Genomic DNA, 24,419 nt, shown 5'->3' on the forward strand with positions numbered 1-24,419 from the left:
AACAAGTCTAGTATATCGAGATATACAAAAAGATCTTTTTACAAACATAGCTCCTGCCAGGCGGTAGTGGCACATGCCCTCGTGCCAGCACTCTAGAGGCAGAGGCAGGCAGGCAGATCTCTGCGAGTTCCAGGACAGCCACGCTACAGAGAAACTGTCTAGAAAAAGGCAAAACAAACTGAGTCAAAACAAAAAGCAACGCCTCCCATCCCAACTCCCACAAAAACAAAAACAAAAATAAAAACAAAAACAAAAACAAGACAACAATAAAAGCCACCAAACAAATACAGTTCCTTCTTTGACTTCGGTCAGCTGCGGCATTTGATCGCAGACTTGTTCTAGCCTCCTTAAGTAAACAGGATTGTAACCCTAGTGTCTCTCCCTTCATTTTTCTTCACAACATTGATAATTGCCACTTTTTGCCCGCTACTAATTTGTAGCTTTATATAAAATGCAGCTCCTTGAGAACAGGGAGTCTTAGTCACTGCTGCTGTCCTGATGTCCATTTACCAATACCAAAACCACTGTGGGTTCTCGATAAAGACTCATTAAAGGGAAGCGTGCAGGGAATGTAATTTTTAGATGTGTATGTGAAAACGTTCTTTTATATCACACTAAGGCATCCTGCCTTGAGTTATCCTTCAGGTAATTTAACAACTAAGTGGTCATTAAACGCCTTTACTGATTAGATATGAATTTTAGAAAACTAACTGTGGCTGCAGCAAGGAGGGCAGAGCATGGACAACTTGGGATGGTGCACGACAGAATGAAGAGAGTGAAGACTGGATGGAAAGAGAACAGGGGGGGTGGGGGTGGGGTGACCACTGACCCTTCCCTAGGTTTACCTGGAAGCTGGCGTCTGAGATTCTTTCACTTTGAGTAAAATCACAGAGTCTGACCCTAAACAAAGAAACACAAGAGCATTTCATTGTTAGTAAGCCAGCACTTACCACCCGCCTCTCATGGAAGTTTAAGCTTCTACATGCTGTCATGTTATAGATACATCAAAAGTGTAACATTAAGAACAGGGCAAACAGCAGCAGCTAAGGATACCATTAAAGACGGAAAAGAGAGGAAGAGCTCTACCTGTGCCTCATAAACAAAGAACCATTTAGAAACACAAGCTTGTCTGTCCAGCAGCATCTATCCTAAGGCTGTGTCTGCTGTGATCCCTCCTCCCGTTTCTAGGGAACAAGACATGTCACAATTTTTAAGTCTTGAGTCCATGATATAAGATACACTAAATTAAAAAGAAGGAAAGGAAAAAAGGGAAGACGATAACACAGGTAGAACCTATAAAAACCATTGTAGAAGCACAGACTTGACCACCGTGTATTCTGAACGCTCACTGAGAGCAGGGTTCATGACCTTCTCTAAGGGTGTGACTGCGCACTCACTCGCACCAGAGCAGGACGCAATGCCACGCCCGCCCGATGTTGTTCCTGTCCAGTTCCATCTCACTATCCTACTTCACCATATACATTTCTGAGGTTGGAGAATTTTTAATTTTAGATTTTTGGAAAATAAGATAGTTCTCAGTAAATCATTTCATAAAATGTAATATAAGCAATGTATAGTTAAACAGTGATACCACCAAAAGTTGAATCCCCAAGTAAGAAGTTTCAGAAAGTGAGTAGGGTAACAACAGCAATAACAGTAACAACAACAACAACAACAACAACAGTAAATCAAATGAACTGAGAAAGGAGGTAGGTGCTGTGTATGTCAAGAGTCCTACTATCCAACCACTTAATCTAAACCTTGCTTTCCATTATAATCTGAATACATATTTTAAAATGAGGATAATTACATAACAAAATCTTTACCAGCACCAGTGCTTAGGCCAGGTGTTTAGGTTAGCTCAAAGTCAGGCAGGAGATTCTTGTTTCTAGAATGTTCAACTACTCTGAAATGCATGAAGCATCTATCAAAACTGAGAGACAGATGACAAATCCTTGACTAATGTCTGAAAGTTCACAGAACCCCAGAGAAGCCCCCACGTGCATTGTACAGTAAAAGAAACAAAATGTGGTCCCTGGGGCAGTGGGGCTGAGTGGGCTTTGACTCGTCTCAGGAAGTTAACACATAGCATGGGAGAGGGTCCTGTAACCCCAGCCTCTGGTAGGACTGTCCTGAGTTCAAGGCCAGCCTACCACATAACAAGTGCCCAGCAGGCAGGGGCACATACATGGACACTTTTAAAAAGATAAATAAAATAGTATAGCAAGTCATTTGTATGCAGGGGGAAGGAACAACCTTTAAAGAAGGGGGAGGGAGTGTGAGAGAAAGGAGATAAGAGAGGAATGACTTTGACTGTGGGCTTGGTTTCATCATGGTATCTGGGCCACATGCACTTAATTAAAATCCACTATGTCCTAAGCTATATGCACTACGGTTTTGCCTGCAACAGAGCCAATGACAGCTGACTGACGGTTAGCACTGTTTACCTTCAGACTGTGGATTTGATGCTGGTAAACTGTCTGGCTGATGAGGTGCAGAGAGGTGATGGTGAAGAGCGGAGTCTTTGGATCCAAAGGCAACATCTGGGGTACCAGATATCAGGGAATGTGCACTGTGGGACAACTGTTCCTGTGCAGTTAAAATGCTGGCAGATCCAGAGGACGAAGTATCAGAACCAATGACATGAGATGCACAAGAGTTTCCGTTTCTCAACAGTGAGTCTTTCAAAGAGTTCTTATTGGAACTAAGACACCGAGACCTAGTAAAAGAAGGGTACGGTTTCAATATCAAGTAACACACTGTAGAGTTAAGTTCACATGAAAGGAGCGTTTGTGACTCACAGATGTAAAGGGAAATGTGTGGTGGGCTTGGCTATGGAGAACTGCTTCCCTGTGACCATCTGCAGCAGCTGCCTGTAGATCTCCTTTTCTTCTTCTTGAACTGTCTATGAGGGAGAGAGAAAAACATCTTAACCTCGTTCAATGAGGCAAAGACTCCTCAAATCGACATGTAGGTCTCAGGCTTTCTGCCAAAGCTCTAGCAGTCCTGAAGATACAGAGCTACCGTGTGTTAATGACACTGTCGAGGTACTGTGCATGGGTGAGCAGAGTCAGACAGCAGGGCCTGGGAAATCATGGTGAGCGCCAGTGCAGAGAAGCTATGGACTGGAAGCCAGAAAGCCAGGAAGCATTTATCTAATCACTCACATTATGATGAGTCCAGAACTACGGCTTCTAAAGCAGAATCCTGAGGAACCCGTGAGTCCCGATGCTGCCTTCTAAAGCCCTGAGGAGAGAAGCTGAGTCAAGGGCCACCGGAGGTACCTTGCCAACAGCTCCTTACTCTATGCAGGTGCAAGAATTCTTTAAAGATGGTTTCTCTCTCCGCCACTCATTTACTTACTTCTCTCTAAGTCTCAATTTAGTATTTTTAAAGAATAAAGCAGCATATAATCTGTAGGACTTATTGACCTGAACATTTACTCTGCTCTAGTCATTTGAGATTCACAAATTGAATAAAATAAATTTCCGGCTTTTGTGGAGTTTATATTATAGTTATTACCAAGACTGTCAATCAAAAGCTTGTTCATGGCATGAGTTAAAGGGCAAGGGAGATAAAAAGCGATGCAGGCAAAGAGCAGGAAGAGGTGCCATCTCTCTAAAAGAAAGACCTTTCAGCAGAAACCTCAACTAAGGGAAGTTAATGATGACCATAAGGCTGGATATACCCGAACGCAAAGCCCAAGACAGGAAGTGCTTGATGTACTCAAGAGCCTTAATGTCCATGCAAAGGAAGAGCAGAACGACGAGGTCACTGGGAGAGAGAAAAGGAGCCCACGAGGACCTGCACGTGCAAGGCTTTACTCTACACACAAGCAATACCGACAAACACGGCCTCAGCGCGGCTCAGCCTAAGTCTCATAAAGCATCGTAGTTCCACTGTGCTAGGGCTTGCACCGTGAGGTAAGATATGTGGCACTGTTCAGTAAGAGCATGAACATTTTATGTAATTGTAAATGCTGGTTAAAAGCAGAATGGACTAAGTAATTCTGAAAGTAAGCAGACACTGACGCTTCTCTCCTGAAGTTCACTGCTGCTGCACGGTAAGCTCTAAGCCGACTGCCATTATAAAGCCCTCATCTACCAGATACACCTCGGTCCTGAAGCATGACAACGCCAACCATCCTGACAGCCGACAGCTAAGCAATGAAAACAAAAGGAACAACTAAGCAAGCGTTTGTTCGGCAGACAGAGATCCCAAGGGGCCAGGGTCCTGTAAAATAAAGGGCTGGAGCGGCAGATTTAACACTGGCCAGAGAGGACCCGAGGCACATCTCTGGCCTTGAAGAAGTGATATCTTTGTTTTCTGTAAATTACTCTTTTCCTATAACCTTGCTGCTCTATTACTTTTTTCTTTCGTAGACTCCTGTTTTACCTTCTAGTTTTTCGGACTTTTACCTTTATTAACTTTGAAGTTCCTAGCATATTCTACATTGTTGCTGCCTCCCTCTTTCCCTATGTTCATGGTCTAGCAGCTGTCCTTAACTGTTTCTTATCTTTGTTTTCCTTCTGTGTCGTTGCTGTCTTGGCAATTTGATTTTTCCCTTCTGAGTTATATAAGGATGAGTCTCCAAGAAAAGGCTGCTCTTCCTGAATAAGACCATAAAGAAATCCATCTCAGGCCGAGGGCAGAGCTCTCGCCCTGTCTGCACAGGATGGGAGGAGGCTCCCCAGGAGCAGCTGAATGCCTTGGGGCAATGGCAGCTGCCGGTAATTCCAGTGTTCACAAGGTGGAGACAGGAATTCCTAGAGCAATCTCGCTAGTCAGCCTAGGTGTTCAGGTAAGTTCTGGGTTATCTGAGAGATCCCACTTCAGTGAGTAAGGTGGACTGCTATGGAGACAGGATAACTCAACAGTATGGAGAAATACAAAAGGGACCTAAAGGAAAATAAGAATTGTGCACAGGCTGAATTACTAGTTAGATGTCATTAGAGTGGAAGAGAGGAAAAACACTATTTTCAGGTGGGCAGTGGTGGTGCTCCCCTGTAGTCCCAGCACTCAGGAGACAGAGGTAGGCGGACCTCTGATTTTGAGGTCAGCAGAACAGCCGGTGCTACTCAGAGAAACCTTGTCTCTAAAAATAAAACATACAAAAAGAAAAAGAACAAAATTTTCAAAACATGTATGTATTCCAATAAGCTGGAAAAATCCAGAAGGAATGTATACATTTTTGGATACTTATATGACCTAACAAAATTAAATGAGGTACAACAATACCCTAAACAGATCAATAATGACACTGAAGCACTAATCAATGTCTCCTACCAAAGACAGCCCAGCACCAGACACTGACCATGAATTCTTACGGACTTAAGAACTAACATCAATGTTCTTCAAACTAGTCCACAAAACAGGAAGGAAATGTTCAAATCTGCTTTAGAGCCAGTGCTACCCTGAGACAACTGGAGGTAAGGACACAGTAAGAAAATGATAACCAAATTCTTTTTCCTTTTTTTTTTTTTTTTTTTTTTTGAGCTAGGATTTCTCTGTGTAAAAGAGCCCTGACTTTCCTGAACTTACTTTGTGGATAAGCCTAGTCTTGAACTCACAAAGATCCACCTGCCTCTGGAGATAATAAACCAAATTCTTTGATGAACAGAGATGTTAAAAATCCTAAATAATTTCCAAACAAAATTCAACAACACATTAGGAATACTGTACACCATGACCAAGTTGGTTTTATTCCAGTGAGGGAAGGCTAGTACCGCCCACAAGTCAGGAACATCATCATTCACAAATAGAAGCAAGAGTACGTATGACATCATCATTTTAACAGCTGCAAAGCAGGTCTGACCAAGCTCAAGGCCCTTCACACTAGAAGCCCTGAATGAAAGGAGTCTCATACCACATAACAGAGGTGTTTCAGATGTGACTGCTGTGCCACATGTGTGTCAGTAGGTGGCAGAGGAGAGGCTGTCTATGCTCAGTGTTCTGACCTGTGGACATCTGAATAATTAGTAGCTTATTATTCCCTGGAAAAAGAGACCCTAGGACCACTACCAGCCTCGCACCAGGGGGCCTCAACAGGGAGCTAGCCTGAGATGACTACCACTCCGGTGCAAAGCAGGCCTGGTTAGGCTTCCAGGACAGGACGAAAGCCTGAGACTAGGAGAACCCTGCCAGGAGCCAGACAGATGCCACTCGGATGGACCAGTAGAGGAATGAGACTGAAATGACCACCACAGACTGGTGCCAAGGAGTCAGGATAGGAAACTAGCCTGCTATGAGCACCAGTCTGCCACCCCCAGTCCTGGGGGGAGGACATAGCAGGCTCGAGATGACACCTGCCCGGCATCATAATGCATGAGCAGGACATAATCATTCCTGAAACAACCCCCAGACACTTAGAGACCACAGGTGCCACTAAAAGGAGCAAGTACGGGGTGGAGAAATGGAAGAGAAAGAGAAGCAGAAGGGTGTGGGCACAATGCAGAGAGGCAGAACTGGAGACTTGAGGGTAGTGAGAAACAGCCTGATGTGAGTAGCTGGTGATGCTACCTATGCCCATGGTGGGTGGGGTCCTGGCCTGTGCTGACACTGGGGGCCACGTCTGGGTCAGTGGTCCTGCAGCAGTAGAGGTCTGTTATCACCAAAGGCTAGGCAGATGTCCCTGGTCTGGGCTGCCATTGGGGACATGTTGATGTCTGAGGACTGTGCAAAACTTGCCCCATTCCTCACCTAGGCACCATAGGATAGCTGGCCCTAGAGGCATGAGAGCAGGAAAGCTGACTCCAGCCAGCTGCCTGCCTGGGTTGCAGGTGAGCTGGTCTCAAGGGTGTGAGTGAAGGAGAGCCAGCCCCACCTCTTGTCTACCGACAGTGGTAGAGATGTCCTCCTCCTTCCTATCCCTTACCATCTGTGGCAGAGGGAAAGGTTGGTCCCAGAATTATGAGAGTGGGAGAACTGGCTATGTCTATGTCTCACTGGCTACAGCATTTTGCCTTGGTAGCAGGGTAGAGATGGCTCTGGTTGTGGGGGTCGTAGATGAGCTGGTCCTGAAGCACGAGAGCATCAGAGCTGGTGGGCTGCCCATCTCTGACACCTCTCAGGCCCACATCCAGGGCTTTCAATCGGTCCGCCCCAACATCTACCCCATCAAGGAACTACTGGAGTGCTGGTCCTACAGATCCAAAACTATAGGATCTCCATGGCAGAGCAACAACAGGACTTCTGAGAGGAGTCCCAGTGAGTAGGAGAAGTCAGAGGCCTCGTACCAGACCACCAAGTCACTGCAATGAGCATTTGCAAGCAAAGAAGTGTGGACAAAAGGGAACACAGTGGACACACTGTGACACAATGCAGCTTCCACAATGAGATATTTTTTTCTGTTGCAGGGGTGGGGGAGAAGTGTAGAAGGCAGGTGTGAAGGTAGGGAGAGATAAGTGGGACTGGGGTATATAATGTAAAGTTCACAAAGAATCAAATAAATTTTTTTTAAAAAGTGTATATAAACCCTATAGTTTTTATGGGATATGTTGAATGGGGGAAAACTAAAGGTATTTTTTCTAAAATTAGGAGCAAAACAAGGGTTCTCATTCTTACTGATTTCTAGCTAGAGCAGTAAGGTAAGAAAAAGAAAAAAAAAGTATTACAAATAGGAAAGAGGGGTTGGGGATTTAGCTCAGTGGTAGAGCGCTTGCCTAGCAAGCGCAAGGGCCTGGGTTCGGTCCTCGGCTCTGGGGGGGGTGGGGGGGACGACGACAAAATAACAAATAGGAAAGAAAGAAATCACCAAGTTACCGCCACTTGCTGATGATAGGATCCTATACTTCAAAGACCAGAAAGCCTCCACTAAGAGACTTTGAGGCTTGCTAAGTACTTTCAACAAAGTAGCAGGATACAAACTGAACAGGCTCATTGCCCCAGCAGCCTCTGCCAAAGTGGCAGAGGAAAAGGAGTCCTATGTCTGTCTGCTAGCCAAGCTCCTCACTTGCCAATGCAGCAACCTGCTTCCTTATACATTCGATGGAGAGATAGCAGGAAGACCCATACTGTCCATCGGTATGCTGATGAGTAAGATAAGAAGAAACCAATTTAAAGAGGAATCTGCCTGCACTGACACTGTAATTGAGCATCAAGAGTGCGGAGAAGTAATTCAGTTACTACGTGTCCAGCACAAGAACATATGCCGGTTCCTGAAAGACCCTGGACTAGGGATGATCAGATGAAGGCTCTAGGATCTACGTGGCTGCTCACGGAGTTTAATTGAGGATTTCCTTGCTCGAGTAGAATTTCCCTTCTGTCCCTGTTACAAGTTTATACACCCTCACAGCTTGTAAAGTGTAACCATCTGGGGTCTGCTTTTATATTTTTATAGTTTTTATAGTTTTGGTTGTGAGCCTAGCCTTTAACGGCTGAGCCATCTCTCCAGCTTTTAATTTAGTAATTCCTTCATGCAATAAAGTGAAAAGAGCTAATAACAAAAAGCAAAAAAACAAAAAAAAAAAAAAAAAAAAAAAACTTTCGGAAAACAATTCAATCCCAGAATCCCAGAAGCTTCAAACTCACAAATGGGTAAGTGGGGTGGGGTGGGATGCGGTGGGGTAGGGGACGACAAACACAGAAACCATGGAGGGATAAATCAAACCAAATAGGTTCAAGATTCCTTCAGTGAAAACTACAGAACAGTAAAGAAAGTGAAGACACACAAAACAGCAACAACTCCCATATTTGTGGATCAGAAGAACTAATATTGTAAAATTAACTTTTACTGAAAGTGATCTATAGAGTCAATGAAAACTCCATCAAAATTCCACTGTTACTCTTCACAGAAATAGAAAGAAAACCAATACTAAATTGGGTATGGTGGCCTATACCTATAATTCCAGCTCTTGGAAATGGAGGCAAGAAAACCAGGAGTTCAAGGTCATCTTTGGCTACACGGCCTAAGCTCCATAAGAACTTTGAAACTTTGTTTCAAAAAATGAAAGGGAGAAAGGCAAATGGACAAACCAGCCGACTGACCTGAAACTCATGTGAGCATTAAATATATTAAATAAGCTAATTTTGGGCTAACACAGCTGCTATGGCCACAGAACCCCTGTTGTAAAGTTACACTAAAGCCATATGACCAAAACCAGCATGCTACTACCAAAAATAAGACAGACCAACAGAAGAGGCCATTCAAAAGTAACTCCACAGTTTTCAGTCACTTGATTCTCAACGAAGGACAAAAAACACTCTAAAGAAAAGTCTGTTTTAACAAACGGGTCTACAAGTAGCAGAGTAAACTCGATCCCTACTTCTCCTGCTATACAAAACTAACTCAAAACTGATCACAGAATACCTGTAAGATTGAAAAATACCAGAGGAATTCTGAATTAAAAAACTGGGCTGGAGGTGCAGCCCAGTGGCACAGACCTTGGTTAGCTCAAGGCCTTAGACCTGACTCCCAGTACTGAAAAACAGTACAATCTCCAAAAACATCTCAATAAACAAACAAACAATAAATAAATAATAAATACATACTCCAATTATAAAACGGGCAAATGAACAGACGACAGTCATCAAAAGAACAAATAATAAATACATAAAATGTTCAACAACTTTAACCATCAGAGAAATACAAAGCACCATGCTGTGTAAAGGAGGCAGGCCAGAAGGAACTCCAGAAGACCTGCACCCAAGACCTGCCATAGCACCTACCAGCCAGGTGACCCTCCCTCCTCAGCTGTGAGGTACGAATACAAACTCACCCTAGCTATGGCCCGGGTCAAAAGCACTCACTTCTTCACTATACTAATAGAAAGAGAGCACACTGCCAAACTCTCTCTGCAGACCCAGTCACAATTGGTAAGACACCAAGTAAGTGTGTAATGAACAGATGCAAACCTCTTGCTGTGCCAACTACCTACTATCTCCCCGTGGTCCACCCTGTAGGTTACTGAGTGAAAAGAACAACTCAAGTATCACCAGAACAGCTTTCTTTTAAGAAAGTCTATGACCTCCAAGACCCTACTCTTAATTAAAAGAAATAAACAAATTTAACTGGCTTTAAAAGAAATTATCTGTATGTGCATGTGTGTGTGTGTGTGTGTGCAAACCCATATGTAGAGGCCATGTTAACCTTGGGTCTTGTTCCTCAAGAAGCTACATCTTTTTTGGAACACGGTCTCTTACTGGCCTGGAAGTCATCAAGTAAACGCAACCAATGAGCCAGGATGGGCCTGGCACCTGCCTGTCTCTGCCGTCAGGAGCCGTAACAGGACAAGCTAACCATTAGCAGGTGATCCTCCTGAAATGACTTCGCTTAGATTACATCTACCACACGCTCTGACAGACAAGGCCCAGGGCTAAATCATTTCAGGAAAGATTCCTGCTATTAATATGCCTTTCCTGTTGTTATTAAACATATAATAACAATAACTAGGTATTAGCCCACCCTTTGGAGCAGACCTCTGCAGATCTATGAAGATGTCTTGTAGTGATGCTGTATAGACAAATAGATGATTTCTTAATTCTTGATGATCCTATAAGAATTCCTAAAATTCTATCAGTGGTTATTAAGCTCCTTTATAGTGGGACTGCTATTAGGTCCTTTTCTGATAGCCAAAACTGCAGTGAGAACTCTGTCAGTCTCCCATGTGTCACCAGTTAATTGTTTCCAGATAGTATCCAGACTTTCTCCTACTCAGAGCACATTCCAAGAGGTTGTAAAACAAGTCATAAAACGGGAATTAGGAGTTGAGGATTTAGCTCAGTGGTAGAGCGCTTGCCTAGTAAGCGCAAGGCCCTGGGTTCGGTCCCCAGCTCCGAAAAAAAAAAAAATAAATAAATAAATAAATAAAACGGGAATTAACGATTTATTATAGGTGCTAGGACAGAAGATAAAAATATTGACTAGGTTTATCTACACAAAACTTCACTAGTAACTTAGGTATGGTTTTTAACTTTCAAGGAACCTGTGGAGCTGTGACAGGTAATGGATGTGTAGACAGATAATTACTCCTAATCGATATGCATGTAATCATTCACACTGTAAACGTCTTATTCGATTTATGATTTGAATTTAATGTGTGAACTTGTGATGAACCTTCTAACATATGATCGTGTATTCTAAAAGATGGGTAAGTGCTGAGGACAAAGAGAAGAGTCGGAACTGAGCTGAGAGCTTTTAGACGGAACACTTCTTAGTAAGATCTGAACAGAATTTAAGAGAGCAGAAGGAGCAGACAGGCTTTTCCTTACCACAGAACAGAACAGGTCATTTCTTAATAACCAGGCAGGCTTACTCTTATGAAAGAAACAACTGGTTTGAATGGAAATGAGCGTGCGTGAGTCTGTATGTGACTTATGTGAGTTTGTGCATATTTGCTATGTAAAATTCTTCCCTTCTGTGAGTACTATACTCTTCTCCTGGGTCAACAGAAGTTTACTGCTCCAAAGAGAAGAGCGTAAGAAAACCTTCCCCGTGCTCTGCCTCTGATTGTTCGGCTTTTGCCCTTTTTTTTTTTTTTTTTTTTTTTTTTTTTTCGGGGCTGGGGAATCGAACCCAGGACCTTGCGCTTCCTAGGCAAGCGCTCTACCACTGAGCCAAATCCCCAACCCCCTTTTGCCCTTTTCTTAAGAGAGCTTTCATAAGTAATTTTGTACAACTTAGAAATAAACGCTATCATCACCTTTCAAAGTGTCCCTTTTTCTTCCTGGACTCCTTCTAGCAGGCTGAAAGTTAGAGAGGTACTGAAATAGAACAAAGGCCCTTACTCAATCCATCCCTCACTGTTAGGCTGCAGCTGCAGGTGTCAATGGCCCTCAGAAAGAGTGAAAAGGTTCCTTAGGACTTTTTAGAAGTTATCAGCACTTCAGGATAGTTAGAGAGATAGAGCATCAGGACCCTTAGACTTTAAAGCCACACCAGAGTCCTACTCTGTGCCCCCTCTTTACCCTCTCCAGGAGGGGAGGCTCTGGGCACTCTGCCTCCCAAGTACTGGCATTATAAGCGCAAAGCACCTTGTCTAGCTTTTGGTGTGAATGTTGGGAATTGACCTTAAGTCCTGATCCTTGAGGGAAAGCACTTTACTGACCAAACTATTTCCATAGCCCCTCACTGGCTTTCTAAAAAATTAATATTTTTTATTTGATATTTTGTTTTTATAACTGATGAAAACTGTTCCTAGTGAGAGTAGATGTTCTAACCAATCAAATTTATTAAAGCAAAAACTGCTGAGTGAAGTTTACAGTTTTACTAAGGAAAAAAAAGTTTAGAAAGGTTGTGAAGCAACAGGAACACAAGGCAGTAGGAAAAATGTTTTCCAACATTTTGGAACTTAGAACAAAAACTTTATAAAGAGAAATTTTGGGGAGAAAGCAGAGTAGATCAGGTAAGTATAATGGTTTACGAGCATGCAGGGGAGAGCAGACGAATAGCTCCCTGTATGAAGGCGTCTCTGGCTGCAGTGTTTCCTTACCTCTTCTGCTGTGCTGAAATGTCGCCTCTGAGTTTTCTTGGGGCTTAAAAGACTCCGCCGACACGACCCACTCCAGGACGGACTTGGGGCAGGCTTGATGGGGAATGACTTTTCATAGGCAGACACATGGCAGTGGTGATTGGACTTGCCCACAAAGGTGTTTGACAATCCACTAAAATAAAGTTGTAAGAAAAGGTAAACCTAGGTAAAAAGCCTATTTTTACTTTTACTTTTCAGAAATAACAAAAGCAGAGCTGGAGAGGTGGCTCAGTGGTGAGGAGCACTCTGACTGCTCTTTCAGGGGACCCGGTTCAGTTCCTAGTGCCCACGGGTGTAGTGACATTTCTGGAATTTCAGTTTCTTCTAAAACAAACAAACAAACAGACAAAAAAAAAAAAAAAACCAAAACAGGAATAAAAGAAACTGCTTTTGTGGAGCTGGAGAGATAGCTCAGTGGTTAAGAGCACTGACTGCTCTTCCAAAGGTCCTGAGTTCAAATCCCAGCAACCACATGGTGGCTCGCAACCATCTGTAATGGGATCTGATGACCTCTTCTGGTGTGACTGGAGAGAGCTACAGTGTGCTTATATAGTATAAAAAAATAAATAGGAAGGAAGGAGGGAGGGAAGAAGGAAGGAAGGAAGGGTGGGCTTTTGTTTTAATCTCAGTTGTGGGATATGGGGCTGCTTTACAACAATTGACCATAATTTGCCTTGTGCTGTAGCAGAGGCCTGGTCTTGCCAGTTGCAGACAGTTTCTACAATTGAGTGACGTTTGGAATTCTGGGAACTTTTCAGAGTATATACATTCCAGGGCCTCGAGAGGCAGAGTGGGTTGTTGGTAGTTCATGGGGGTGGGTATAGTTTGTTATTAGTCGTGCTCAAAGAAGAAACAAAATGAAAGAAATTCGATTCAAAGATCTCTATTTCTCTCTCCCCCGCCATCCTTATTCCTCTCCCACCTAGTGAGAGGGGGAGAAACAAGGTTATGGAGGCCACAGATAAAAGGTGGGAAAAAAGAACCCACAAAGTAGCAAAGACCAGCTACACACATGGCAGTTCACAACTGTCAAACTCTAGTCACACTGACATACATGCAGGCAAAACGCCAATGCACATAAAAGGAAAAAAGAAAGACAGCTGGAATGACAGAAATGCATCTGTGGAAATACACAACACCTGGGATATAAATCAGGCTCTGCCTCCCAAAAGATTGTAGACTGCTAAATCCTATCGCTAGCAAATAACCAAAACTGTTTTTCTTGTATTCACAATCTAGAATTTCCTTTCTCAAGAACCAGTTAGCAATATGGCGTGAGAGAGAACAAACCCGGTTGATCTTTGCTGGAGAACCCAGAGTGGAGGCATGCTAACCACATATGTTTTTCTCTGTCATCACTACTGCACATTTCTAGTCCACAGCCCTGTCCCTAAAGCTCTTTGGAAGGAATGACTTTAAACACGTAAAGGTGGATAAACTGAAGTCTACTAATCTTTACAGTGAACCTTAAATTTCCTCCAGGACAACAGAGGGCTCTCCTCCTTCAGGAAGAACCACCAGAAGGTTCTCTGCCAGGGTGCAGAGCACATGACGGGTTCTTACTATCTGTGCCCTTTCTAGTGGGAAAACTGCCAAGAAAAAGACCTTGGTGAACTCAAACCCCAGTCTGTCTAAAGCTCTCTGGTTTGAAGCGTCTCCATCCTCACATGCTTTCTTTCCATCCGCCTTCACCTACAAGCTTGAGGTGTGTACTCTAACCACAGTGAACTCTTCTTTTCTTTCATTTTCCCCCAAGGACTCAAAACAGTTGAATAGCTGTCTAAGCTAGAGTCACTGAACTCAGCTAATCTAAATGAGATGGCCTAATCTAAAAACAAACATACTCTCTTAGTTTTCAAACTCTATGGAATTTCCTATATAATGTAACAGAAGGAGCAGACTCCAAATGTCAGCTCAGGTTTGTGGTCAGGCTGGGCGGGTGTGGTAGCACAACAGCAATGACAGTGCAAGTGTCCCAGAAAGACAAGCGGGTTTCTTACAATGTCGCCTCTACCTGTGTTTACTCAAGTGAGTCTCCTCAACATTAAAAACCAACCTAGACCAGAACAAGGCGAACGACAACATGAACAGATAAGGTGAAATTTAAAACAAGACTGAATTCATCATGATAAACTATATGAAGTAGTCATTAAAAAAAAATACTTTGAAAACTAATTTTAAAAAGAACTAATCATTTATCCTTCCTTTCCCACAACAGATTATGCACTTCAGAGTAATCAAACAGCCTGACCTTATGAGAAAAACGGAACGCCAACTAAAAGTTTCATTAACTTTAAGAATCTTTAGATAAGGATTACCAATTGAAATCAATAATTATTAAGGGATTAGTTTCAGTGAAACTTTCATGCATATAAAGCCAAAGTAATCACACTCAGATTATATTCAAATCACAAAGGGAAAGCTCTACTGTTCAGTCAGGGACCAGACTCTGAACTCTCTTGTGCAGACTCAACCTACCGTCACTGACCACTAAGCAGAATAAGACAATGCTTGTTTTCTAGTGTGATATACCAAAATATCATTATGTCTTTGAGTCAGAAAATTACCTTACAAAAAGCACAGTGCGTGGAGACTTAAGCAATGATCCCATGAAGAAGGGCAACTATCAAATCCAAAGGGCAACTCCACAGGAAAAAGTTACGCCATTAAGTTACAAGCCACCAACCAGCCCTGCCTCCAAACCCCCAGCCCTTCAAGACTGCAAGAAACCTACGGGAATGACTGGCAGGACACAGTGGGGTACTACATGGGATCAGTCTGTCAGTGAGATATAACGGCACTAAAGAAGCCGGGGACAGAAGAGCAGTCTTAGTAGAGGGGCTGCTACACAAGCCTGCTGACCTAATGACCCCTGGAACCCAAGTAAAGGTGGAAGGTATCAACTCCAAAGCTGTCCATATGGCTGCCATGGCACACACAGCTAGATACATGCATATATACCACATGCTAATAGTAAATTAATAATTTTAAATGTACGTATAGTATGAACTAGTCTTTGAAAAGACGATATAAAGGCACCAACAATACTTAAAAGATTTTTATAAGACTTGTGCTCAGGTTGGTAGAAATGTGATGTTTTATTTTTATCTATATTTTTTAATTTTTTTAAAAGGATTTTTTCTATAATAATTTCATATAAACATATAGTATTATCAATTTAAAAAAGCTATTTGCTAAATAATGCATGAATGTCTTTAGGGAAGACAGAAAATCATGTTTTGCATGGCGTGCAAGTACACGAGCACTGCTACCCACAGGAAAGACAGACGGAAGAGAGACGGAGCAGCTAAGAGGAAACGGGAGAAGGCTCATGGGTCCTGCCCAGGCTCCCTCACACATGTTAGCCTTTCCACGTCTGCAGTGTGAATGCACTTAGGACTAAATGACCCTGGGAGCCATGGCAGACAGACACCCCCACAGCCCATGCGCTGATCTTCAAGTAGATAAAGGCCATTCTGTTGGTTTTAATCAGTATTAGGAAGTTTGTCTAACGAAAACAAATGACCTTATATTCCTCAAATACATATAGAGAATATATATATATATATATATGTATGTATGTATGTATGTATGTATGTATGTTGGGAGTCAGGCATGGTTGTACATGTCTGTAATTTCAGGACCTAGGTGTTAGAGGCAGGAGGATCAAGGTCATCTTTAGCTACATATTAAGTTTGAGTCCAGGGTGGGCCAAATGAGAACTTATCTCAAAAAATAAAAAATTAAAAATAGGCCGACAGGCCAGTGACACAGCCCAGTGGTAGAGTATTTGCCTAGAGTGCCCAATTTCCTGGATTTGATTTCCCAACACTGTCAAAAATTAAAAAATAATGAAGGTTTTCTGAGGTATTTGTCTTTAATAACCAGTGTAAGCATGGCCGGGTAATGGGTGGTGCTCATGAACGGATATAAAGCACTCCACACCCTGACTTTCTAAGTTACAGGAGGCTGGGCTCTGACTGACCGGCGGACGTCAGGCAGCTCTGCTTTAGGAAGGGCATGTGAAGGCCACAATGGCTGAGTACGGGCTGGAGAGACGGCTCAGCCGGTAAGTGCTGCCTGCCCTTCCAGAGTGCCTAGGGTTCAGTTCCCAGCACCCACATGACAACTCACCAACTGTCTGTAACTCGGTTCCAGAGGATTCTACATCTTCACGCAGACATACATGTAGGCAAAACACCAACGCACATGAAATAAAAATACATAAATTGAATAAAATGAAATAAAATAATAATAAAAACGTGCCAAGTTGTCACTCCAGCTGCAGACATCAACCTACGTTTCCCTGCAGCTTTTCACTGACTGCTAGAACTAAGTCCTAAAACACTGACATGCTATCAGGGTTTCCTTCAGAAGTGTCCCGTCTTATCATTTAGAAGATTCTGCTATCACCCAAATTTAGCACAAAGGAAATATTTGTACATACTGCGATGGTTTAAAGCCCTAAAATGGTACTCTCATTGAAAATTCTAATGTAAAGTCTATCTTGCAGCCATTTTCCCCTTGTGTCTGAGGGAGGGTTTGAGGAGTAGGTAGACCAAAACTAACCTTGAGGTCTTCCGGGTTTCGAGGTAAAGACTTCGGCTATTTCTTGGTTTTTGTAATGCTGATCCTGACGCTGGAGTGGAGTTTCTCCATTGTCCATTTGCACTTTGACCAAAGGTTCTTATGTCACCTGAGCCAAGGAAACTGTCTGAGGAAGGGTTATCTAAAAGAAAATCAAAGTTTCAATAAGTTGAACAAATCACTAGATGTGGGCCTTTTTATGATTGCAGCCATGTTCCACCATTGCATTCCAAAGTAACGCAGCCTATCACCATGCCTCTCATGGAGAAAGATCCCAGACTCAACTGCCGATCAATGTGCAGTAAGGGACATCTACAAACTATGATCGATTCAGCCATACTAACCTGAAAAGTGACGAAGGAGCTGAATCCTGCCACAGTCATGTGCCTTATCTGCATCAATGTGACTCCGTGGTGTCCACCAAAAGTCAACATTTTACCCCAACTATATCTTGCAAGCACTCCCAGGCCTGGGCCTGAAAGAAGGTAGGCCAGACCAGTAAGACAGCAAGTGGAGGGCCGAGGAGATTGTAATTCAAATGAACAACAGTTAGCTCAGTAAGCAGCCGGTGTCACATCCTTCCTGTAACTGACATGCTCTAGACTCAGACTCAGAGTACAGAAAACCCAACTGCTGCTCCCTGGCTGGCTTACGGCAGGAATGACCCATGGTAGACCTCTGGCTCTAGTACGACCTTCCGTTTCTTAAAGCCGCAATCATTACATAGATCATCAGTGCTCTAGCGGTTGCTACCACAGTCAGACTGAGGATTATTTATTATTTTAACTTTATGAACTCTAGATTATAAACTGGAATGACAAAAACCTCTTCAAAGTTTCAGCTACAAGTAGAATAATTCCTATGCCTTCCTTTCTCTATCAGGAGGACCAGATAAGTTAAACCCAATCCCGCAAAATAACTTCAAACATTAGGCTATCGAATTCTAGGGAGCATCAGCGGAAAAAGTAAAACTGATAATTCTCTAATCTCAGAATTTGTCTTATACTAACACTATTCTGAAGCTCTCCTTTCCAAGAACATTAACACAGGACTTTGCACAATAGAATGCATTTATGTTATCTAAAGTATTTAAGCGTGGGTATGGTGATACACACCTGTAATCCCAGGACTTGTGAAGCAGAGGCAGGACAATCACGAGCTTAAGGTCAGCTTTGGCTACAGTAAGATTATCTCAACAAACGCACACACATATGCATGCATACGCCTGTTTGTCTTTTAGTACTCTACCCAAATAAAACAGCCTTCAAAGAGAAGGCTCCGTACGTAAATCAGGAAGCAGGATTTGGGTAAACGTAAGGGGGAGAAGGAGCAATCCACAGTCCTGTTAGTATCAAGAGTCAGGGCAGTGTAGTAACTCAGGCTGACAAAATAAGCAAATTCACTTCGGAAATCAACTAGAACGTTCCTCCTCTACAGTAGTAAGTGGGCTTAACATCTAAGGACGGATACACGAGGCTCCTGAACAGGCGTCTCGGTAAGAAACCCAGAAAACAACGGATACTAAATGCAAAGTTGTAACAGTAGAAGTGCCTTTCACACTGCTTGCTAAACGATCTAACTAAAATCGTTTATTTGAGGAGGAAATCTGTTAAAAATACAAATTAGCTTGATAGATGTGAAATGTGAGATCCAGGCTACGTCAGAACGGCCTTCCAGGAGCACTAGTGAGGCTTCAGCTTACAGGGCTAGGGAAGTGCAGTGCTCAGTCAGGGGGCTCTATCCCCAGCCGAGGACATCACTGATTAATCCTCTAATTGCTGGTGGGAGTAAGGGACTAATAAGAGGCTGCAAATCTTTTGTAATTTGTAAAATTTAACCTGCTATTTTGCCATCACTAAGAAATTAAGAGTTACAAAGCCAGAAACAAAGTAATTTATCATGTGCTCATACATGCATACAAAACTAGAATAGCCGGAAAATGTAACTGTGGTTATGTTCTAAGGATGAAATGACTGAGTGCCTTTCTCTGCAAGTTTCCTGCAGAAACAGGCAGCACTTTTCTGAACATAATAAAACTAAAACCACGTGAGCTCCCGCTACTCAGAGCAAAGCTCCCCTCAGCCCCTTCTAAAAAGTAAAGGACAGTGTGTCAGATAATCATTCACTGTCAAAGTGACCCATTACCTCTCCTCTTAACATTGGGATAGATTAGTTACTATAGTAACAGCACACTAAACAAACAACCTACCATGTGTTAGCTTAATAACCTAACCGAACATACCTTCCAAAGATATTGATAAATTTAAAGCACTTGAAAACTCCTTTCATCTCAATCAACTTTTTTGTTGCTCTTCAGGATTAAGAACACTTTAAATTTCTCCCACTGTGCTCGGCTAAGGCTGGCTACTAAAGGAATGTACTGCAGTTATGCTTCGTAAACAATCGGAAGTAACTTCCTTTCTGAGAAACAGTTTTGAATGGCGTTATTCAGAGAGACAGTCCAACAGATTCTACAGTTTGGACTTTCCATTTTCATTTCCTCATGGAAGACAAGAGCATGGCAAAGCAGCAGCAAACACCAGCAGTGCCCTGACTAGAAGACTATGGCAGATACCAAGAGACCCACACCTAGCTCCATCAGCAGGGCGCTGTGCAGCTGGAATGAACTGGAATGGGTGTGGCAAAGGAAAAGGTTCTAAGGTGTGTGGTAAAGGTAGCTTTGCCTTTGTCTGGTGCTGGGGATCAAACCATGGGTCCTGTGTATGCATGTTAGACGTAAAATTCTGCTTGTAAAGTCCATGGCATGTCATAACTTGTTTAATCAATAACTTGATGAAATTTGATCAGTTCTCAGCCTGTGGGTTGGGACCCCTTTGGGGTCAAATATTCTATGTATCAGATAGCTACATTATAATTCATAACATTAGCAAAAATGAAGCAACGGAAATAATCTTATAGTTGGTGGTCATCACAACCTGAGGAACTGTGTTAAAGGGTCATAGTGTGAGGAAGGTTGAGAACCACTGAGCTAAACAGATCTGAATGCTGTTTCAAGCGGCAGAGAGCACACAGGATGGCTCTAACAGATACTGCAACACACTTCCATCAGCACGATGTCACTATTCACTGCTCTTTTTCTCGTGTATACGAAACTATTATAAAATATTTTTATTTTCGTAAAAAGGTCATAAATTCAAGTGGGAGATAAACTTTAGTGAAAAACTTTTGGTATGAGGATTAACTTGTGGTATGATGACAAACACAGGAAAAGTGTAAATCACAACAATTTGTGACTAATTAGAAAAAGACAAGAACCTAGTCAAATATTACTACATCCAAGAACATGAGGATCTGAGTGACCTCAAATATATCTCTGTCAATATTAAGGTTCAATTAAAATTAAAGAGAAAAACTGTATGAATGCTTGTAAGAGGCAGTATTAACAACCAACAAAGGTATAATGGACTTATGCCCTAGGAAACACAATGGTGACACAAACTAAGGCACAAATCCCACAGCCTGTCCTTCAGAGTCACAGACTGGGGATTTCGGCCAGATAACCTGCTACTCTGTAGAACCCTGGCCAGCACAATGTGGAGCAGCGCTCTAGAACAAGCATTGGTACATGCAGCAAAGCAACTGTGCACTTACATTTACAGGGGTAAGTGACGCCCAACAGAAACCTCTCCATGTTAGCTCACATTGGCTGTAATGTCAAATCTAAAATACAGGTTTTTACAGCTTTGTGGAGTCTGAAACTACATATAAGGGACTATGGCTGTGCATAACAGTGCCACAGATTAAAAATTAACAGAAAACAATAAGCATAAGAACTTGTGAACTAACAGAAAACAAAAAGTACAAACTTTAAGTTACAAAGATTTTATTGTGTCAAATTATATAATGTGTATAAATAGAGAGAGATAAAAATCACAAGAGGCCAAAGAGGATGGAGGTAAGTAATATTTGGTTTTTAGTCAAGGGGATTTAGGTCTAATCGTCTATACAACTGTTTTTTATAGAGCAGTCATTTAAAACACAGTGGAATGGTTCGATCCAATAGTAAACTAGTATATGAAATAACAAGCAAGTACAGCACGAACCAAATGGAAATATTAATGATTTGATTTATTAATTCCACAATCATCTTTTTTGGAGATTTAATTATGAGCTATCATACCAGATTTCTTTGTTCCCAAAAGGCCTTTTCTTTTTTTTGGAGCTGGGGACCGAACCCAGGGCCTTGGTAGGCAAGCGCTCTACCACTGAGCTAAATCCCCAACCCCCCAAAAGGCCTTTTCAATAACGACTAAAGAGTTACTTTCTCAGTTCTTTGATCATTGAAATTATTGACACGCTATGTAGAGGCCACTGTGCATCCTGAGGGGAAATCTAGTGCCCGGGGTATAGTACCACCCACCTAAATAATGCACATTTAAATATAATATATGTCTAAAAGAACATCATACTAACGTCTTTTTAGGGGAGGAGATCTCATCTTGCTGACAAAGAATCCTGAGGAAGCCAAATAATAATGATTATTATGTGCATATTTATTTCATATTTATCATAAGCTTATCCTTACAAAAAAAAATCTCATGTAGACAGGCTCTAAAGTATACCTTTTACTCCCATATTTGTGGCAAAATGAGATTTTAAGTAATGCTGAGTGAAAAGACCTGGAAGATCACTGTAGTCTTCCTGAGTCATCATGCTCAGAGAAGAATGGACAGATTCTTAGTTTCCCAAGTGACAGGCAGAATATTGTCAGCAGTCTACACCGTAGGAAGGGTTAGATAAGGCGGCCAGCCAGCCAGGGATGGGTCACCTCGAGAATGCTGACTTCTGTCACAGATCACAGGTTGAATAGCAAAGTCCTTGACTACACAAGCATACGGCTGTGGCAGGCGCTACACAGAAACATGTAGTTACTACCTTCCTGCCCAGAAGGAGAAACGGACTTGGGCAGAAAGACATTTTCAGGTTTAACTGTTTCAAGAACAGATATAAGTTAGCTGTGTGGTTTAAATCAATATGAACAAACATCCTTTGTACTACATGCACACAGCAAACCAGAGACAAAGCAGAGCAAAGCTGTGTATTTTCTGTAACGGGACAGTAGACCTGGAGGACAGATTCCAAACAATCTCCCACCCAAGGATGAGCACTTGATCGACATTAAATCCAAACTATTGTAGCGACTAAATACATACACACAAACACCTTATAACAGGATGTGTGAGCGGGAGAATGTCACGCTGCTTCTGACAAAGCTTTCACCTTTTCTTTTGACAGTATAAGGAGGAAACCCAGGGCTTTGAGCACCAGGCTAAGTGCTCCAGTGCTGAGCCATGTCCCGATCCCTGATAACGCTTGCACTCTAGATGGTAAACACAACGTATTTGCTATGAAGAAATGAGGGCACGCGGTGATTGAGTACAAGCAAGGAGCCATACCTGAGTGATAGTCTGGGTTATAGGCTGCACTGCTTGTAGAACCCGTGAAAGCTCGGTGTAGAGTCCCCTGCCTGAAAGGCAGGATCTAGAAACAGAAGGTTGTCTTCTTAAATCATATTTTTGACAATTAAAGAGAATAAGATTACATTAAGAAAAACAACATTAAACAGGACTATGATAACTGTGCAACTCGATATAACATGTAAATATCTGTTATTATAAATAAGCTGCACACTAACAAGAAAAACCTATTTGAGAGAATTACTGGGATTTAAGGGGAAAGTTGGAAATGATGACCTGCTCTCCAGTGTAAAGGACGCTCACTGGACGATGCGTCTGCATTCGCTATGTTCTAGCCGACCGTGAGTTATAAGGTTACAGAAGCGGAGAAGTCAACTAGGTTTTGCTTCTGAGGACCTCAAGAGTAATTTTCGTGGGGAGAGCTGTTACAGTCTCAGTCCAAGTGCAAGCTGTAAGCTTGTGACACCTGAGGATGTGGGGGACACGTGTCCCACCTGCTATGACAAACCCTCTCATTCAAACTAGAGTACCTGCTTTGTTTTAATTACAAGAATTAATAGATTATTGCCCCCCGCCCATGGCATGAACAAGGAGGTCAGAAGACAACTTAAAGGAGTCCGCTCTTCTGCTATGTGGGTCTCAGGGACCAAACCAAGGCCCTTCTGTGTGGCAGAAGGAATGCTTTTACCATATGGCATCTTTCCCCGTGGTAGATGCTCAGACTCCGTATCACCCCGGCTCTCAAGCAATGCCTACGTCACAGCAAGCTCAGAACGGCTGTACATTCACTCCTCTCCCTCAAGCTATGCTTAGTACCCAGTTTAAAAGAACAGAGATCTGGGTTTCAACAGTAGGATCTTCAAAGTAACAGTGAACACCTTTGGAAAAAATATGACAGGGAGGGGCAGCACACATTTACTCCCAGCGGTAGGGAGGTAGAACCAGGTGGCTCTCTGAGTACCAGGCTGGTCTGGTCCAGAGCTAGTTTTAGGATAGCCAAGGCTACACAGAGAAACAACATTCTTTTTTTAAAAGATTTATTTATTTTATGTATGTGAGTTCACTGTAGCTGTCTTCAGACACCAAAAGAGGGCATCGGATCCCATTACAGATGGTTGTGAGCCACCATGTGGTTGCTGGGAATTGAACTCAGGACCTCTGAAAGAGCAGTCAGTGCTCTTAGCCGCTGAGCCATCTCTCCAGCCCAACAAAAATATTCTTAATTCATATTCTTAACTCAAGCAGAAATCCAACATTAAAATTATTGTCAAACGTTCACGTGCTTAGAGTTTTTAGTGTGGAGTTCAAACTGCATCAGACAAATATTTATAATGAGGAAAACAATTGATTAAAGGGAAGGAATGGTTCCAACCTGCTGGTCAGAAAGTGCAAGCTGGTCCTCTGGAAAGCCTGAGTGTGGCAGGAGGTGGGCTCTGAAGGCGGAGCTGTGGTTCACTAAGGTCACCTCCCCAGCGTCCATCTTCACCCCGTCGGCAGTGTCCTCTAGGGAGAGAGACCACATTAGATCAGGACACAGTCCATCAACAACACCTTCACCTAAAAAACTGTATAGACAAATAAAACCCCTCCTTCATAGCATGTGAAGACAGCGGTCCATTCAGAATTGACTGAGGTCATCTAACAAGCAGCTCAAAACCTACACAGGAATAAAAGCAGCCTGATTTATACTTTGTTTTTAAAACAATGAAATTTTCCCCAAAGAGAACTCCCCCCGGAGCTGAGGACCAAACCCAGGGCCTTGCGCTTGCTAGGCAAGCGCTCTACCACTGAGCTAAATCCCCAACCCCCAAAGAGAACTTTTAATGTCTTAAGTACAGGAAATTTAATATTAAAAAAATTAGGATGGTGGGTAAAAAGGCATGCTCTGGAAGAGGCAGCTACTGGAAAAGCAAAGGTAGAATTCTGG

General features: G+C 42.6%; 1 protein-coding gene and 1 non-coding gene across 9 annotated transcripts in view; one reads left to right on the plus strand and one right to left on the minus strand.

Moving 5' to 3' along the window:
- The window catches only part of Senp1 (SUMO specific peptidase 1), a 54,235-nt gene that overhangs the window by 20,224 nt on the left and 9,592 nt on the right, over positions 1 to 24,419 (minus strand). For 5 of the 8 annotated variants that reach the window (XM_032885807.1, XM_032885774.1, XM_032885813.1 and 2 more), the window contains exons 3-11: positions 23,865 to 23,995; positions 22,472 to 22,556; positions 21,489 to 21,530; positions 17,037 to 17,196; positions 16,602 to 16,637; positions 12,429 to 12,600; positions 2,802 to 2,905; positions 2,448 to 2,719; positions 846 to 900 (exon numbers count right to left, since the gene is read on the minus strand). In XM_032885807.1, the coding sequence (XP_032741698.1) occupies positions 846 to 900; positions 2,448 to 2,719; positions 2,802 to 2,905; positions 12,429 to 12,600; positions 16,602 to 16,637; positions 17,037 to 17,196; positions 21,489 to 21,530; positions 22,472 to 22,556; positions 23,865 to 23,995 (1,057 nt within the window). The remainder of the gene's footprint in view (positions 1 to 845; positions 901 to 2,447; positions 2,720 to 2,801; positions 2,906 to 12,428; positions 12,601 to 16,601; positions 16,638 to 17,036; positions 17,197 to 21,488; positions 21,531 to 22,471; positions 22,557 to 23,864; positions 23,996 to 24,419) is intronic. The other 3 variants (XM_032885790.1, XM_032885780.1, XM_032885821.1) reach the window with 3 other exon arrangements.
- Positions 5,866 to 5,991, plus strand: LOC116890556. Its single transcript, XR_004386730.1, has one exon. It is a non-coding gene; the product is annotated as a small nucleolar RNA SNORA17 (small nucleolar RNA).

The sequence above is a fragment of the Rattus rattus genome, chromosome 1, assembly GCF_011064425.1.
Source record: "Rattus rattus isolate New Zealand chromosome 1, Rrattus_CSIRO_v1, whole genome shotgun sequence".
Lineage (NCBI taxonomy): Eukaryota > Metazoa > Chordata > Mammalia > Rodentia > Muridae > Rattus > Rattus rattus.